This window comes from Pollachius pollachius (assembly GCF_949987615.1).
Source record: "Pollachius pollachius genome assembly, chromosome: 6".
Lineage (NCBI taxonomy): Eukaryota > Metazoa > Chordata > Actinopteri > Gadiformes > Gadidae > Pollachius > Pollachius pollachius.
In genome coordinates, this window is record NC_136939.1 from 5037024 (window position 1) to 5054958 (window position 17935).

At 48.9% G+C, this 17935-nt stretch overlaps 1 protein-coding gene across 1 annotated transcript in view; it reads right to left on the reverse strand.

Annotated features, from left to right (window-relative positions):
• The window catches only part of dchs1b (dachsous cadherin-related 1b), a 93312-nt gene that overhangs the window by 31671 nt on the left and 43706 nt on the right, over positions 1 to 17935 (reverse strand). The window contains exons 5-7 of the mRNA XM_079737673.1: positions 5021 to 5212; positions 1033 to 1264; positions 72 to 308 (exon numbers count right to left, since the gene is read on the reverse strand). Of these exons, the coding sequence (XP_079593799.1) occupies positions 72 to 308; positions 1033 to 1264; positions 5021 to 5212 (661 nt within the window). The remainder of the gene's footprint in view (positions 1 to 71; positions 309 to 1032; positions 1265 to 5020; positions 5213 to 17935) is intronic.

The following is a 17935-nucleotide window of genomic DNA, read 5'->3' on the forward strand; positions in this document are numbered from 1 at the left end:
ACGTAACGGTCGTCGCGTGTTGATGACACATTCGTCCGCCCAATCGGAACGCCCGCCGCCGCGCCCCTCACCCGTCTTGGTGGTGGCGCGGACCACGCCCAGCGCCGTGCCCCCCAGGGCGTCCTCCGCCACGGTGAAGAAGTACTGCGCCTGCGCGAACACGGGGGGCGCCACCGAGCCCCCCACCACGCTGACGTTGACCCGGGCGTTGACCGGCGCCAGCAGCCCGCCGCCGTCCTCGGCCGAGATCACCATGGAGACCACCGTGTTGGCTTTGCCGTGGAGCGAGCGCGACAGCGAGATGACGCCTGGTGGGGGGGGGGGGGGGGGGGGGGGGGGGGGGGGGGGGGGGGGGGGGGGGGGGGGTCGACAGAAATAGAAAACACAAGTTAAGGCTGAGTCATCTTTTGTTAAAGGACATTAAAGCAGACAAGGACGGACAGATACGGACTCACATATACAAAAGACACGCGCACAAAGACGCGCAAACAGAGACGCACCAACACGCACACAAAGACACGCAAACAGAGACGCACCAACACAAACACACAAAGACACTCAAGCAAAGACACACCAACACAAACACAAAGCCACGCAAAGAAAGACACAGCGACATGCATACCAACAAAGACACACCAACACACACACACACACACACACAGGCGCAAACACAAACACACAAACAAACACCCACACACAGACACACACACACACACAAAAAGACACTCACAAACACACACTCACAGACACATAAAATTATGCAAAGACACAAAAACAAACATTGAAGCATAAACACGCACATGCACACACACACACATTTACATTTACATTTACATTTAGGGCATTTAGCAGACGCTTTTATCCAAAGCGACTTACAATAAGTGCATTTGTTACAATAAGTACATTTGTCATAAGAAGTGAAACAATATATCGCTGTCGGTACAGTAAAGACGTTCATAGAACCAAGTGCAAGTATTACAATCGCTAGGCACACACACACACACACACACACACACACACACACACACACACCTGTGTCCTTGTTGAGGGTGAAGAAAGTGGAGCCTCCCCCTGGCGCGGTGCGGTAGGTCACCCGGCCGTTCTCCCCGGAGTCGGGGTCGTTGGCGGTCACCTTGACGACGGAGGTGCCGGGGGCGCTGTGGGTGCTGAGGCTGACGGTGTACAGGGCGGGGTAGAAGGACGGCCGGTTGTCGTTGACGTCCGCCACGAAGACCGTGACACGGGCCGCCGCGGTCAGACCCCCCTGAGAGACACACACACACACACACACGGACACATGCACGCACACACACGGATACATACACACACACACACGGATACATACACACACACACACACACACACACACACACGTGGATACATACACACACACACACACACAGATACATACACACACACACACACAGATACACACACACACACACACACACAAACATACAGGAATACATACACACAAACATACACACATGAATACATACACACACGCAGACACACACATACGAATACACGCACACACACACACACACAAATACATACACACACACACACACACAAGAATACACACACACACACACAAATACATACATACACACACACACAAATACATACATACACACACACAAATACATACACACACACACACACAAAAGAAAAATACACACATTCATAAACACAAACAGAAGGGGAAAAGGGAGACACTCAGTATACATTAGGCATATAACGTCTTTTCACTCGAAACGGAATACTACACTTTATGACCCATTATATGTATTTATCGAGACACATAAAGAAAACATTTCTATGAACAGCCAGGTTAGAGAACATTGCTGTATAGTAGCAGTAGGGTCCCTCGCACGCCCTCCCTTCCTGCGTATTCCTAGGGGCAACATCTCGAGTCGAACTGAATAAATAAAACAAAACCCGAAAAAAAATAGTTATTGCGCGATTGTTTCAGAGTCGCGCCTCCGAGCGCCGCAACCGGACCGCAGCGGCGAGCGCCGGAGGCTTTCATGTCGCCACGTTGCGGCCGTTTGATTTACGTCTCACTGCAAAGACAGAGGAGCGCTTTTAAGAGGAGAGCAACGTCTCTGTTGCGTCTCGGTGAAATATGGCCTCAATCAGGAGCGGGGGCTGTACGTTATGTATTAGCGGGAGGGAATTGATTAAGGCTTATTACGCTGAACTTTTTTCGTTTTTTTCTTTTATTCTTTTTTGCAGGCAGGCCGGGTGTTTTTTGTTTACGAGAGAGCCTTTCTGACAGAGGTGGTCGGGACAATGGGAACAGACGGGGAATGGAATGGGGCCGGGCGAGATGCTGATGAGAGACGGCATCAGGCTGGAGGGACTGGAGTCGGCTGTTGTTGTGGTGGCAGCGGTCGTTGTTGTTGTCGATGTTGTTGCTGTTCGTTGGGAATGCAAAATTAACTCGACTCGTGCTTTTAGAACAGCGCGCTGAGGAACTGCGTTAAGGCATTAACATGATGAAACACAGACCCACTTCATTAGGAGTGATGGACATAATTAGAAGGGTTTTAAGTGTTTCATGGGACAACTCTTTGGAGATCATTATTACAACCAGACTTAACACGCCGAGAGCATTAAAGGGATACGCCGACGTAGCTGTAAATAGCCGTCGACTGACTCATCTCAGATTTAGAGGAGTTGATTAACATCTTTTGATAGCCTTTGATTTCTGTTAGCCACTACGCTACCATTTACTAGCACAACTACAGTAGCCTTCCTCTTCCGGTTCCTGTTCAAGTGAGGGGAATCTTCTTTAAAACTTCTTTGAAAAGATATAAAAGTCTCAAAAGGAGTGGAGTTACGACAGAACAAGGTTGTATTTTGTGTAGTCTACGCCCTCGGTAGACTGTCAACGACGCATCAAAGTTAGCATAATAACCACAGTGACGAACATAGTGTAGAGTTATGTGTTTTTGAAGACAAATGTTGTGTTGTTATTCTGAATCTCCCTTTGAAAACATTGTCAATGAAACCAACTATTTCACTAATTATACTTTTTGTTTAGTAGCCTATATTTCGTTGGAGTAGTTTTAGTGTAATCGTTTATGAGTTATATTGCCGTAACAGACTTGGAAATGAATCATTTATAGCACCATAACTACATTTCTGCTGTGGCACATAAGTTATAATTAAGTCATACTTTGTGCACTTGGCTCTACAGGGAGAAATAAACTGCTATGACATGGGTTTCAAATGTGGCTTCTGAAAGTAAAGAACGGCAGCACATGTACATATTGATTCAAACAGTATCTTTAAATTGGCCTTGAAATCTGTTTAACTACTCTGGTCACTCTCTGACTTTGCACCCTTCCTTGTTTTCTTCATCTGTCTCTGTCTCTGTCTCTCTCTCTCCTCCCCCGCCCCTCTCTCTCTCTCTCTCTCTCTTCCCCCCCTCTCCCCGCCCCTCTCTCTCTCTCTCTCTCTCTTCCCCCCTCTCCCTCCCCCCTCTCCCTCGCCCCCTTTCCTCCCACCCCCCTCTCTCCCCCCTCTCCCTCTCTCTCCTCCCCCTCCCCTCTCTCCCCCCTCTCCCTCTCTCTCCTCCCCCTCCCCTCTCTCCCCCCCTCTCCCTCTCTCTCCTCCCCCACCCCTCTCTCCCCCCTCTCCCTCTCTCTCCTCCCCCTCCTCTCTCTCCTCCCCCTCCCCTCTCTCCCCCCCTCTCCCTCTCTCTCCTCCCCCTCCCCTCTCTCCCCCCCTCTCCCTCTCTCTCTCCCCCACCCCCCTCTCTCCCCCCTCTCCCTCTCTCTCCCCCACCCCCCTCTCTCTCTCCCCTCGCCCTCTCTCTCTCCTCCACCCCCCTCTCTCCCCCTCTCTCTCTCTCGCCTCGCCCCCTCTCTCTCCCCCCCTCTCCCTCTCTCTCCTCCCCCTCCCCTCTCTCCCCCCCTCTCCCTCTCTCTCCTCCCCCTCCCCTCTCTCCCCCCCTCCCTCTCTCTCCTCCCCCTCCCCTCTCTCCCCCCCTCCCTCTCTCTCTCCCCCACCCCCCTCTCTCCCCCCCTCCCTCTCTCTCTCCCCCACCCCCCCTCTCTCCCCCCCTCTCTCTCTCCCCTCACCCCCTCTCTCTCCCCCCTCTCCCTCCTCCCCCTCCCCTCTCTCCCCCCTCTCCCTCTCTCTCCTCCCCCACCCCCCTCTCTCCCCCCCTCTCTCTCTCCCCCACCCCCCTCTCTCCCCCCCTCTCTCTCTCCCCTCGCCCTCTCTCTCTCCCCCCCTCCCTCTCTCTCTCTTTTGATGGCTTTGCCATGCCATCCCTATTTCCACAAGCTATACTTTGAAAGAGGCCAGCAGATGGGAAACAGGATTCGGTCTTCTTCAGGACTCTTCCTCTCCGTCTCTCTGCGTGATATACACGCCTTGTGTTCCTCCAGCGAGTCCTAGTTCTTGCTACGCTTGTCCGCGCACCACCTTTGATCACCGAGTGGATCTCAAGGAACATTTCAAGTTGAGTCAACAGCGTCAGGGCATGTGAGGTGACAGGCGGTGAAAAAACGTTTTTCTTTGGCCTCGACATAATCTTCAAAGTTGTGTCTAAACATGAGAAGCTTGGATTCGGATTTTCTTTGGAAACGTATGTTTTGGAGTGAACACATGGATTTTATATAATGACAACTTTGTGAATGCGAGTTTGCATGTATTTGTCTCTTTTCCGAAACAAACTGTGGTCGTTAACCCTCCACTATGCATGTTTTCCCATTAGCAGCCTAGTGGCAAGGGTTGTAGCTACAGCTATATCATTTTCAAACGACACTTACTGTCGTCTTTCCAATGGTGTGGGGAAAACTTTAGAGAAAAGTTCACTGGGATCGGTTGACTCGTGGATGGGTGCGTTCTAATGCTTGAGAAACTTCTGATCATTTCTTAGGAGTAAATAGCCGCAGTGCAAAACAGGACATATTGAGATGCAGGTTTATTGAGTGCAGGTTTAAGCTATGCTAGTAGCGGCATTTCATGCTAGCTCAGGTATCCAAGTAAATAGAAGCCATACCCCGTCTGTGGCGGTGACGGTGAGCTCAAAGCGCTCCTGTCCCTCGTCGCGGTCCAGGGCAGCGTTGGTGCACAGCTGTCCTGTCCCTTTGTCCACGGTGAAAACATCCTGCGAGGAGGCTCTGCTGGCGGAGGCACCCAGGCTGTACGTGATGACGCCGAACGAACCGCGGTCTTCGTCCGAGGCCGAAACCTGACGAAGATGAAGAAGAAGAAGAGTTGTTACAGAGAATGCTAGATTTACAGTGCACTTGAATACATCACCCCCCCTTTAACCCCTGTACAGCACTGAACTCAAAAGAACCAAAACCAGCTCATTCCCCTGCTCTCTAAGTGTGTAACGACCTAAAGTGCCCGACAACGATTTTACAATCCTCCAAGAGTATGATTTCCAGGTCCATAAAGTCAAAAAAAAAAGAAAATCCTTGTTTCAACATTTCTGAATAAACAGTTTGTGTTGGCTTATTAGACGCGTCTAGCGGTACGACTAATGAGTCAAATCACCTGGCCCAGAGCAGGCCGGCTGGAGAGAAAACACGACTTTCTTACTCTCCGGGAACTGGAGAGTGTTCCAGCAAGGCTAAAACCGACGACGGGACATGCTAGAGCTATTGAGCCTCTCCTGGTCAGGGGAGCCACACTCGCCCTGGACCAATCCCCACAGGGTTTGGAAGGTAGCTGTATCTAGCAGCACTCCGTCCACCAACAGACAGTACATCGCTTAAACGTTAAACGCTCTGCATCTTTTCCTTGTTATGCTTAATGCGATAGAATATTGCGGCCTGCCAGGGAAAAACGACTGCACATGTTCAAATCCCTTTATTGGAGTCAGGCTATTGATCCCCGGAGGAGAAATGGGACTTTCCACATGGTTCTCATCGGGAAAGGAAAAGGCTGGGGGTTAAAGTTGAGCTTGTTTAGTGCTCTAGGGGTTCTTGAGTTGGGTCAGGGTGATAAGATCACATGGTTTAGACTAGAGAATAGTCCTTCTGGTTGACGGTAAAGACATGGTTAATAGGAGAGATGATAGGGGATAGCAGAGGAGAGGGGAGGAGACGGGAGGAGAAGAGAGCCCCCATCGCCCGTCCTCCTCCCTTACTCCCCTCGTACACACTTATTGTATGTTTACGTCCTGGCACTTAATTTATAAACTTAATGCATGCACTTATCGTATGTTATACGTCCTGGCACTTAAAACAGTACTTGGCATCGTGTAGCATCTTATCCTGGCTATCTTGGTTGTATACAGGGAATGGGTTAACCTAGAAATTGCTAGTGCTTGGCACTTGGTTCTATGAACATCTTTACTGTACTGATAGCATTGTTGTTGTTTCTCTTTCTACTGACACGCGTACTTATTGTAAGTCGCTTTGGATTAAACCGTCTGCTAAATGCCCTCAGTGTAAAATGTAAATGAGAGGAGGAGAGGGGAGAGGAGTGGAGATGAGAAGAGAGGAGAGGAGAAAAAAGGAAAAGAAAGGAGAAGAGAGGAGAAGAGAGGGGAGGAGCGAAAAAGTAAAGGAGAAGAGAGGAGAGGATAGGAGGGGAGCAAAGAGGACAGGAGGGGAGAGGAGAACTGATTAGAGCGCTGACAGCATTAGTGAATTAGGGGTCAGGGGTCAAAGGCCAAGGCAGATATGGCTTTTAACTGGCTTTAATGTAAATAACGAGTACTCTCACTGTGACACAGGGAGAACCCCAAGAGAGTACACAGACACATGCACCCACTCCAATACACATTGGTGAGTGGGTTATAAATCCTGGGTGGAACTCTGCCATCCTGGGGAGCCACACACACACACATACTTTACATGAACTCACACACACAGACACACACAGACACACACACACACGCTTATGAATTTTAGGGATCAAGATTCTTTCAGCCATTTGCCTTTATAGGATGCTGCTACGATTCACACAGTCACACGCGCGCGCGCGCGCACACACACACACACACACACACACACACACACACACACACACACACACACACACACACACACACACACACACACACACACACACACACACACACACACACACACGCCCGCATATATAATATGTTGTGTTATGACATCTTATAAAATCTTCCAACAGACCCCAAAGAGCCACCGGCCTGGACACTCTGCGGCTAAGGTTTCAAACAATCCCATAACATTGTTTTGTGTCATTTATGGTGGCTGTTAAAAGACAAATCCTGCCTCAGATCTCATGGCTGGGGTGGCCAGCACTGGGACCTCGTTAGATCACCCTCCCTTCCCATCATGCAACAGTTGACTCAGGTTTCTCTCGTTTCATCAGTTCCGATTTTTAAACCGACAAATCAAAAATCCCGTTTGCGGTTGATACAAATCTTCAAAGACCTCCTGGGACGCAATCTGTTGCAGCAGGAGACCTCTGAGAAACACAGACAGCACCGGTTCAGACATGTTTTTTTAAATACAACGTGGTCCGCTTTAATCCTAGAACTGAGCCCTGAACACTGTAATTCATCCGGTCCTGAATCCCGCAGAGACCAGAACCACCACAGCCGGCGTCCGGTGGACGGTCCCATCCCCGGCTCTCAGAGTCACATGTCCCCCCCCCCCCTCCCCGAAGCCCAGGCCTCCCTCCCCCCTGGGAACTCCTGCTACAGTCTGGATCAGCAGGCTGATCTCACCTACGCCTCATGTATTGGGTCATGCAACACGAAGTGTTGGGTTCAGAACCCCCTCGGGTCAGAGTCCCTCGGCGTTGACATACGAGGCCGCATCCGTCGCACCGATGCCGTTTCCCACGTCCAACTCGTACCTAACCTCACCTTAACCTCCGCCGAGGAAGTGGCTCAACCTGCGGCCACCCATCACGTCACGTCACCGCTCATTCATAACTCGTTTGGACAGCAGAACAGAGGACCAGCCCAAAACATGGAGCAATAACAATTATGCAATACCGCCGACTTCACAGGATAAAAAAAGATTGAACGATAAATAGCCCGGACATATTCCGTCACATTTTGGAAGCGAGCCTGCGACAAGTCAAGTGTTGGCGCATGTGTCGGAGACGCCTCTACGGAGGGCCTATATATGGGCGTGCCACATTATCCCTCAATGTCCACGTGGATTAGGCACCTGTGCTTGGACACACACACACACCCTGGTAATCCCACTGTTTTCACCCTAATCTGATTAGGAGAGTTTGGAGGACCCCCATGACACCCCTACCAGGTGGGAGGCTGACCTCATCGTCACCTCCATATTTACCTCATGAACACATGGCTGTGTGACTGTGCTGTTTTCCCAAACACACAAGCCTGGGAGGGCTGGTTCACACCAGACACTCTGAGACCCCCGCTTACTGCGGGAGGGCCGGTCTGCGGGGACCACGCCAGCCTTGGGTTCAACTGCATCGCCGCGAGCCAGATGTTACGCATGGATTATTGAGGATTGATGATTAGTGCGCATCTAGATCAAATACGATCGGACTGAATGGATGGGTTGTATGAGGTTAGCCTCAGGGAAACCTATTGCCTCATATTAAAGGCGCTGTAAGTCATTTGTTGTTAAGATAAGTATTTAATAGCTGCATATTCCGACAGCCATCACTGATCAAGAGTGTTGGGTCAGTAATATCTCCTAGTCCCTACGCCCTGCAGTAAACTGAAAACATAATTTCCAGTATCCGGTTCCCACTTTAACCAATCAGGAGAGAGAACTCTGCAAAGGGGCGGTCCTCTCACGCAGCAGGGTTCCAGTGTTGACTGACAGCGGCGGAACAGGCAGAGCTACACGACCAAACACGGCAACCAAAAAGATAAAGAGAAGAAGGCTGCCAGGAAAAGGAGACCATATTTATGCGAGACCTGCATCAAAGGTGACGTGAGGAGAAGGTTGGGGGAGTGCTAACCGCGAAAACGGATAGGGAGCTAGCCAAAACGTCAACATCGATCACCGCACCTTTAATCTTAATAAAGGATGAAGACAGCGGATCCGGAGCGGGGGGACTCTTTCCTCGGACCGGGGGCATCTCTTCATGTTAGGATATCTTGAATGATTTGACAATATGGGAAACTCCCAGCTTTCTCCCGGTTCCCTCCTCGGAAATAAACAAAACAGGAAAGAAGATAAACAGAGGGACGAGCCGAGCGATGGGGTTACCAGGGAACGCCACGAGACGAAACCATATGAGGGTGAAAAAAAGAAAAACACACGCAAACAAAATGGAGAGGAGCAGAAACCCAGAGACCCAAACGCCAGAGACCGCTGAGGCGCTCGGTTAGCCCAGAACAGAGGGACGCTTCGGGAGAATCGATTTACCAGAACCGGGCCGAAAAAATGAACTCTCTTCCATCACTACTGTCAATCAAACCCCACACGGTTCAACCCCAGAGGTTCAGCAGCATCCATCACGCCTGACAAGAACACGTTACATTCATGACGTACATACACAGACCAACGTTTAAAACCTGCTGCTTCAGGGGAGATGGAATGAAAACTTCTGGGTGGAGGTTGGAGCCCAGAGTCTGAAAGCAGGGAGGAGGTCCAACCACATCCAAGCCCCTTCTGTGATCCATGACCAGCCTGGCCCGTCGCCACGGTGACGCACGGACACTTATCATCCATCCGCACTCCCAAGGTGTCCCGCCACGATAAACAAACACACACACACACATACACACACCGCACACAGGTCCACGCACATACCATAGTAGCAACACAAAGGAAATGGCCAAGGTGCCCTACGGCCCTGTGGGTCTCTCTGGGGGCACACACACTAACACACACGCACAAACACAAGGACACACACACACACACACACACTCAAACAGACGCAGATATACACAGACACACATAGACGCTAACACACACAAACGAACACACACAAACACACTAACACACACACACACACGCAAAACAAGGGTTCAGTTGTTCGTTTTGGGATGTTTGAGGCTGTAAAGCCAAAGAGCTCTTTTCTTGCTGAGGCAGCAGATGTTTCTTCACACGTTTTAGATCAATATACCGCCAGCCTTGGGTGGAGATGGACATCGTTGGCTACAACAAAGTGACAGACACTAAGGGAACTAAAATAAAAAACATTATTTATTCAACATAGTTACCCATTTCTAAAGTGTAAACATAGGGATTTGATCGAGGGATTGGCCGGTCATGTATTTGTTGACAGCTGTGAGGAGAACTACCCTCAGCTCTGCAACGTGTGTGTGTGTGTCTGTGTGTGTGTGTGCGTGCGTCCGCGCGTGTGTGTGTGGGAGTGCATGTGCGTGCGTATATGTATGTGTGTGTTTGTGTGTGTCTGCCAGGGGCCACGATTCCAGGGCCCCTCCCCCGGGGTCCAGAGAGAGCCATCCATCGCTGGCCCTGGACAGAGAGGGGAGGTCGCTCCCGGGCCTGGAGCATTAGCCGAGAACCAGGGAGCATCACTCAGCGTGCCTACCACTGCACTAGATCTTCCCCCAGACTCTCTTTCTTCTTCTGTTGTTCTGGGTTTTTTGTTTTCAGCGTCGACGTCTCGCTAAAGTCCCCCCCCCTGACAGCTTGCCAGCATTAGGTAACACTGCTTGGATCTCATCATACACACACACACTCAAACAGCCACAGATATGCACAGACACACACATAGACAGAATGGATGTGCTGTTTGAAACATGCAGCACATTATGAGGCAGTGCGATGATATGAGCACCCTTCACCCAAGGACACCACCCTAAACCGCAGGATGACATCAACGCAGCTTAGCATGTGCTCGACGCCTGTAAAAACATGTACCACGCGCAAAGAAAACACATGTGCTAACTGATTGATATAATTCCTACGTGTGCGTTGTATGTGTCACAAACTACTAGGCACTATAGGTGACACGTATATTCCTACTCGCTTCTCCCTGGTTATTTGTGTTGTTAAGGTTTTCTTTCCAGAGCATTTCTCGATCTTTTCTCGTTCCAGATATCTCTCTTCGCTGTTTCTCTCTCCTTCTCCCCCTCAGTGCGTTAATGTCTGACAGACGCTGGGGTCTCCTTTCTCAGGCCCCAGTCGAGACGCAACTCTGCAGCTTTTATTGCACTCTTTATGAACGAGAGAGAGAGAGAGAGAGAGAGAGAGTCAAGAAAGATTTCACAGGTCTCCTTGACTGGTTATGGATTCAGAAAGTGTTTACCAAATCTCAATCTGGAGCCGCTGTCTACCAACCATCTGCGTGGAACACAAGATGAGCTCCAACTCGACTGAACACTTTCTAACTGAAATATGCCAAAGCTCAACAACGACAACAACTTATTTTAATGGCCTCCTCAAGTTGCCAATCGAGCTGCATATGCCACAAGTTCCATATTTCTATATCAAGCTGTGATTGGTTTAAACTAACTGTGACATCACAAATAGAAACTCTATCTTCCAATGAACTTTTCCAGATTAGCCAATAAAACTGTTTTCAGTTTTAGTCCAAGTTGTTCTGTAAAAGTTAAAAGCAGTGCAGGTTTTTATGACATTCTCTGTGCATTAACTCAAACGCAATCGTCTGTTACAGAAGCGAACACGCAACACAACCGCACAACGCACTACACACAACACGACAAACCAACGCGTGGCAGGTGATGGCAGTTTCCTCACTCTTCTGGGGTTTCTCGGCATGCGCGGGAGTAGGTCATTCATCATAAATGATTTACGCGGCACTTCAACAGAGGCCTAAGATACAAGGCCCCCGAAAACCAACTCCGAAAAATCCCGGGGCAGGAGAACATTCCTCTGATTCCCTCACTCTTGTTTTTTCCCCGTTTTTTGGTGTGTCTCCAGTGAGTTTACATTCCTCACATTACGGTTTCTTCAGTCTTAATCAATTTGTGCCTCGCTCTCTCTGATGGGTCAAAGCACTGAGGGTGCCGATTAAGCTATACGAGCGGGAGGGAGGGGAGGGAGAGGGAGAGAGGGAGGGAGGGAGGGAGGGAGAGGGAGAGAGGGAGGGAGGGGAGGGAGAGCGAGAGAGGGAGGGAGGGAGAGGGAGAGAGGGAGGGGAGGGAGGGAGGGAGAGGGAGAGAGGGAGGGAGGGAGGGGAAGAGAGGGAGAGAGGGAGGGAGGGAGGGAGGGAGGGAGGGCGAGAGGGAGGGAGGGAGAGGGAGAGAGGGAGGGAGGGAGGGGAGGGAGGGGGAGAGAGGGAGAGAGGGAGGGAGGGAGGGAGGGAGAGAGGGAGGGAGGGAGAGAGGGAGGGGAGGGAGAGGTGAAGGCTGGGGGAGTGTGGGGCACAAGGAGAGCTGGGGGGGGGGGGGATTTTGGCATGGGAACAAACGTCAGCGGCTAACGATGACATGAGAGCCTTGCAGTTAAGAGTGTAGACCAGAGATTCATGTCACTCACACGCTGAATCACTTTTTTTTTTACCTCCGACTCCCACCTCTCTCTCTCTCTCTCTCTCTCTCTCTCTCCCTTCATCCACTGTCTCTCTCTCTCTCTTTTTCTACCGCCACCCTAGAACAGCAAGTGCTTGTTTTGTTTTCATGTGGACTTCCCAGATGGAAACAATCAGGAACATCAAACTAGCAGAGGGGGAGAGAGAGAGAGTGAGATCGAGAGAGAGAGAGTGAAAATACAGAGAGTTTAAAGACAGAGAGATTTCTATATTTGGTAGGGAAAAGGCTAATATCCTTAATTAGCATGATGACAGGAAACTCACTTAAGAGATTTATCTCTCTGAAAAACGCAAAAAAGCAGATTAACTCACACATACTTGCATAGACGTGCATATATACACACACAAACCCCAACACACAGAACCAAAAACACACACTAACAGAAGCACACACAAAGAAACAGACACGCATACACACACTCAAACTTGCACTCACAAACACACACACCAAACACACACACACAAACACCCCCACACAAAAAACACACACACACGCACACACACACACAGCATACAAACAAACGGAACACACACAAGCACAGTCCAAACATAAACACCAATATAAGCGGCTGGAGCCTGGCCGGTCCGAGGTTGAGGACAGAGCTGAGTTACGGCTGGGGTACATGTGGGGCGCGTTAGCATGTTTATCTTCGGGCCGAGGCCTGAAGGCTTGGTTTACCCATGTCAGCCTAATGACATGCTGCCACTCCTCTGCTAGCCGCCAGCCCTCAAAGATTAGCTGCAGAAATAGCATCCTCCACAGGAAACCCGTACGCTGAATTATAGCACATTTAGGGCGACTCTGTCCCGTTTTAAACCCCTGCTGACGATCTCACCGTCCACGTGGAAACGGGTAATGGGATATTTGAGTGTTCATCCGGGGCCAGACGTTAACTAACATCCAAGAGGATCCACCGGGAGCCATGCACCGTTACTAACACACGTCGATCAAATCATTTCCAATTATTCGGCCGGGTACACTCGATTAAGTAGTCAGTTGTCTTGATGATCAAATTCACTTTTTACCCAGTACACACATCTTAAAGGGTAATTCCGGTGTAAAATGGATTTGGGATATGTTTTGTATGATAACGAGTTGAAACGTTCGTTTTGGAGCACAAAAACCGCATATAGACGCTTTCTTCAGTTGGCTGTTTTTAGCTGATTCTATCCAAACGCTATAAACTTGGAACGATAGGACACTGGTTATGGTAAAATCTAAATCGCTATTTTAAACCACTTAAAAGGCTAAAAGTAGCCCGAAAATTCTTTGGTAGTATCATAAGGGTCTTAACATATAAAACGAGGCATTGAGAACTTTGTAAGTGACGCCCGTCGACGCCATTTTGTTTTTAAGACTCGATAGTTAGATTGTCCAATCTAACTTTTGTGACATCCGTCAGCAACACGCAAGCTCTGTGTTCGCCAATCTACTTATCGAGTCTTGAAAACAAAATGGCGTCGACGGGTGATCTACTGATGGTATTGTGTGTATAAAATGTCCTTTTTAATAAACAATCTGTATACTTACAAAGTTCTCAATGCCTCTTTTATATGTTAAGACCCTTATTATACTACCAAAGAAGTGTCGGGCTACTTTTAGCCTTTTAAGTGGTTTAAAATAGCGATTTAGTTTTTACCATAACCAGTGTCCCCATCGTTCCAAGTTTATAGTGTTTTGATAGAATCGGCTAAAAACAGCCAACTGAAGAAAGCGTCTATATGCGCCCAAATCCATTTTACACCGGAATAACCCTTTAAGTGTGTACTGGGTAAATAACATAGGTCAAATAAGTCATAGGTCAAAACAAAGACTCTAAACAGAGTCCGTTTGTGTTTATATAAGCGCTATTCTCCCATGGGGAGACTCTGTATGAGCCCATGGTTCTAGGCCCCCATCGCCCTGTCGGTGGGGTTGGGTTGGCCAGGTCGCTGCACTTCAGCTGTCCACCCCCGAGCAGCAGAACAGAGGGTATTGAGGGGTGTTGTTGCAGGGGGGTGGGAGGGGATGAAGAGAGGGGTACATAGGTTAAGATGGAGGTCAGAGGAGAATAATAAGCCCGGTCGGGGTGGGGCAAGAACAAGAGGAGATGAGGTCAACTCGCCCGAAGAGTGTGAAGAGATGTTATGGAAACAGCGTGTGTGTATGTATCCGTGTGTGTGTGTGTGTGTGTGTGTGTGTGTGTGTGTGTGTGTGTGTGTGTGTGTGTGTGTGTGTGTGTGTGTGTGTGTGTGTGTGTGTGTTTCACTCGTCCCAAAAGGGAATTTCACACATAAACAGTGGGGCGCTGTCTGAAGCGGTTTCCTTCCAGAATCTGCCGTATTACTTCCCTGTTCAATATTTATCCCGTCTGTCTGGACTGACTCATCCTGCCAACACCTCCCCCCCCCGACTAACACCAACCAACCCCCACCCTCCCCCCCACTAACACCACACAACACCCACCCTCCCAGGGGATGCAGACCCTCACCAGAACACGCCACCTGTGAAGGCCCAGAAAGGCATATATATATATGTGTGTGTGTGTGTGTGTGTGTGTGTGTGTGTGTGTGTGTGTGTGTGTGTGTGTGTGTGTGTGTGTGTGTGCGCGCAGCTGAAAAAGTTTTGACGAAGCCATCATCAACTTGGTAAATAACTACTTTTGAATATTCATGGTTAGAATCTGCATAATTTGTAGAACTAAAATATATCTCTGAAAATCCCCTGTGAGCAGGTGTTCCATTATGTAGCGATTATGAATTTCATTTTCCTGGAAAAGCAATTAGACATCAGTTTTTCAATTTCAACACTAATTCAGGAACACGATGGATTTAAACGAACTGTATTTTAAACCATCATCGCTACGAAAGTTACTCAGCTGCTATTGCTACGCTGCAACAGCAGACCAAAAGATATGGAAGGAAAAGTGACTTTTGTGTCAACCATTTTTTGTTTACAGGGAGGCTTTTGTACGTAAGAAGAGAACAAGTCACCAGTATAATTGCTGCTCATTATACAGCGGCTGTAATCCAGCTGGAGGGACGATGATAAAAGAGTAATTAAAGGAGCCAGGCGCGTGCAAGCAGGACGGCGACACAAGCGTTAGCGAAAGGGGCGTGTCCTCTCAACTGAGTGACAGGAGGGTTCGCGGGCGATAGCACGCTGTCACCTTGAATGACGGGAGGAGTGAAAACCAGTGGGGAACAACTACAAGTAAAAAGTGTTGCCTGCGCTGCCGTCCCTCATTATCTGCACATTGCTAATAGGCTCTCACCCCCCCCCCCCGCCCCCCTCCCCACCAGCTAACGAATCCACATCACACACTCCGAATGCCCGGCCGCGACAATGAAACAGAGGCAGGCATTTAGTCATCTGCTTCTGTCACTTGGCCCCAGGAATGTGTCCCAGTTTAGACGCACCACTGTGGGTGCGGACCGAGTAAGAATGGCCATTTTAGCGGTTTGTCCACCAAAAGAAAAAAGAAGTGACAGAGTGGCACAGAGCGAGGAGTGTTTTATTCCCCTGTGTGGAGGCTTTTTACAGCAGGTCGTTTCTGCAACAAGGGCGTGGGCGTCACCGACCAGGGAGGAGAGGCTGTAATTGTCCATGGGTACAAGGTATTTGGGGGCTTTTGAATCTTGTGGCCGGTTATTGTTTCCAATCTTTTTGTTTTTTTTGTAATTTTTGTCCAAAGCACGAGGGATGGTGGGGGGAGGGGGGGGGGGAACAAGTTGAGCAGAGAACTTAAGAATAAAGAACATGGATTGCATAAGGCACATGGATTCAATTTGCAGGCTGTGAGCATGTCCAAATTGATGTGGGTATATTATATTTGATGTGTGATCCAAAGTGTGTGGACGTGTGTTTGTGCGTGCGTGCTTGCGTGCGTGCGTGCGTGCGTGCATGTGTGTGTGTGTGATGTCTGTGTGTGTTCATGTGCGTGTGTGCGCATCAGTATAGAAAAGCATTTTGCATATTCATTCATTAACCAACATGCCCCTTTTGGACATTGGGGTAAAAGCAGTGGAGATCATGGGCATTATTGATTAGTCTCCATCTGGGAGAGCAGTGCATACAAAGAGGGTGATCAATGAGTTTGGTAGGAACGGGCCGATATGCAACAGCTGGGGAACCAGCTGAAAGGGAGAAGTCACTGAGTCCACAGAATCATCTGAATATCATCTGCATAAAATCACACTTAGCTGAAAACAAAAGCTTTGAACAAACTCATGCAAAAAAACAGTTTGCCACTGTGGTAAAGTAAGGGTCAACCATGATGGTTGTCCTTGGTGAAATGTTTATTTGTTTGATTGACTAGTTATTATTTACAACAATATTAAGATTTTGCCCAAAGCCAACACATGCGTATGTGAGGCAGACTAATGGAAATGTCTAAAGGATAATCATTCTTTTGAATAACAAAACCAAAAAGGACGAGTCATAAAATAACTCATTGTAGTCGTAGTACAACGGTTACCTCAACGCAGACTGTCTATACAACAACCTCGCAGAAACACACCGAACTACACACATGTTACGGATGACTTAAGCCTGGGTCCTCCTCGCCCACTTAGTCATACTTCCTGAGTGTGTCTCCGTGCTGGCCTGGGGGACGGTTATATCATGGCCTGCTTGGTTGCCGTGACAACCAATAGGACGCGCTGTCAGACAAGACAAGCTAAGGCAAGTCACACTTTAGCCTGGAGACACAATAGCTCATCCATCCTGAGCGGGATCGGTCCATAGCTCCCCTGTGTCCGCAGCACCGTTCAAAGACCTCTGCCAGCGACGTCCCGAATAGTTTATTGGTTCCTAAATAATGGAGTTGGCATGGGGAACACGTCAGTGAAAGTGGGGTTTGATGAATATTGGGATGTGCAAATTGGTGCTGCCAAGTAGTCCTGGAAAAGTCAACAAATTCAGCCAAGGGAAATAAAAAGGCTTTTCTACTTTTCTTGGAACAGCAAATGACAGAAAAAACCCAAAACAAACAATATATCTCACTTCCATTGGTGCTACGACGATTTATGCTATGACAGCAGACGCAACCTTTAACTTGTCTCACTTACTTCACCTGTCCCAACTGATGTCTGTACGTGCACTTGTTAAGATGTTCCAATCACAGTGAGAGACGACCAGGAATGTACAAGGGAATGTGCCCTTGGAGGGTCATTCCTCTGCAAAACACTGTACGTCTGTGTGATTACCGAAACGGACGGATGGCTTTTCCCCTCTAGTTGCAAGCCTTCTTCAGTTTCTACAAACATTTATAATTCACTGCCATTTAATTTCCCAATGCATAAACCAGCGCCCTGCTATGTGGGAGGTTTGGCCTAATGATGCTAAGTGTGTTTATCGATACTATAAACTGGATTTTGCCGGGGGACAGACTAAACTATCTCCTTCTTACCCTTCTGCAAATAAACTCACAAAGGGCCTATAGCAACCGGAACATGTATATCGGAGTCATGTTTCGGACACTCAGAGGGGTGAGGAATTATTATCAGCTTGTTTAAGGATGTGCGTTTTCTTGTGTGC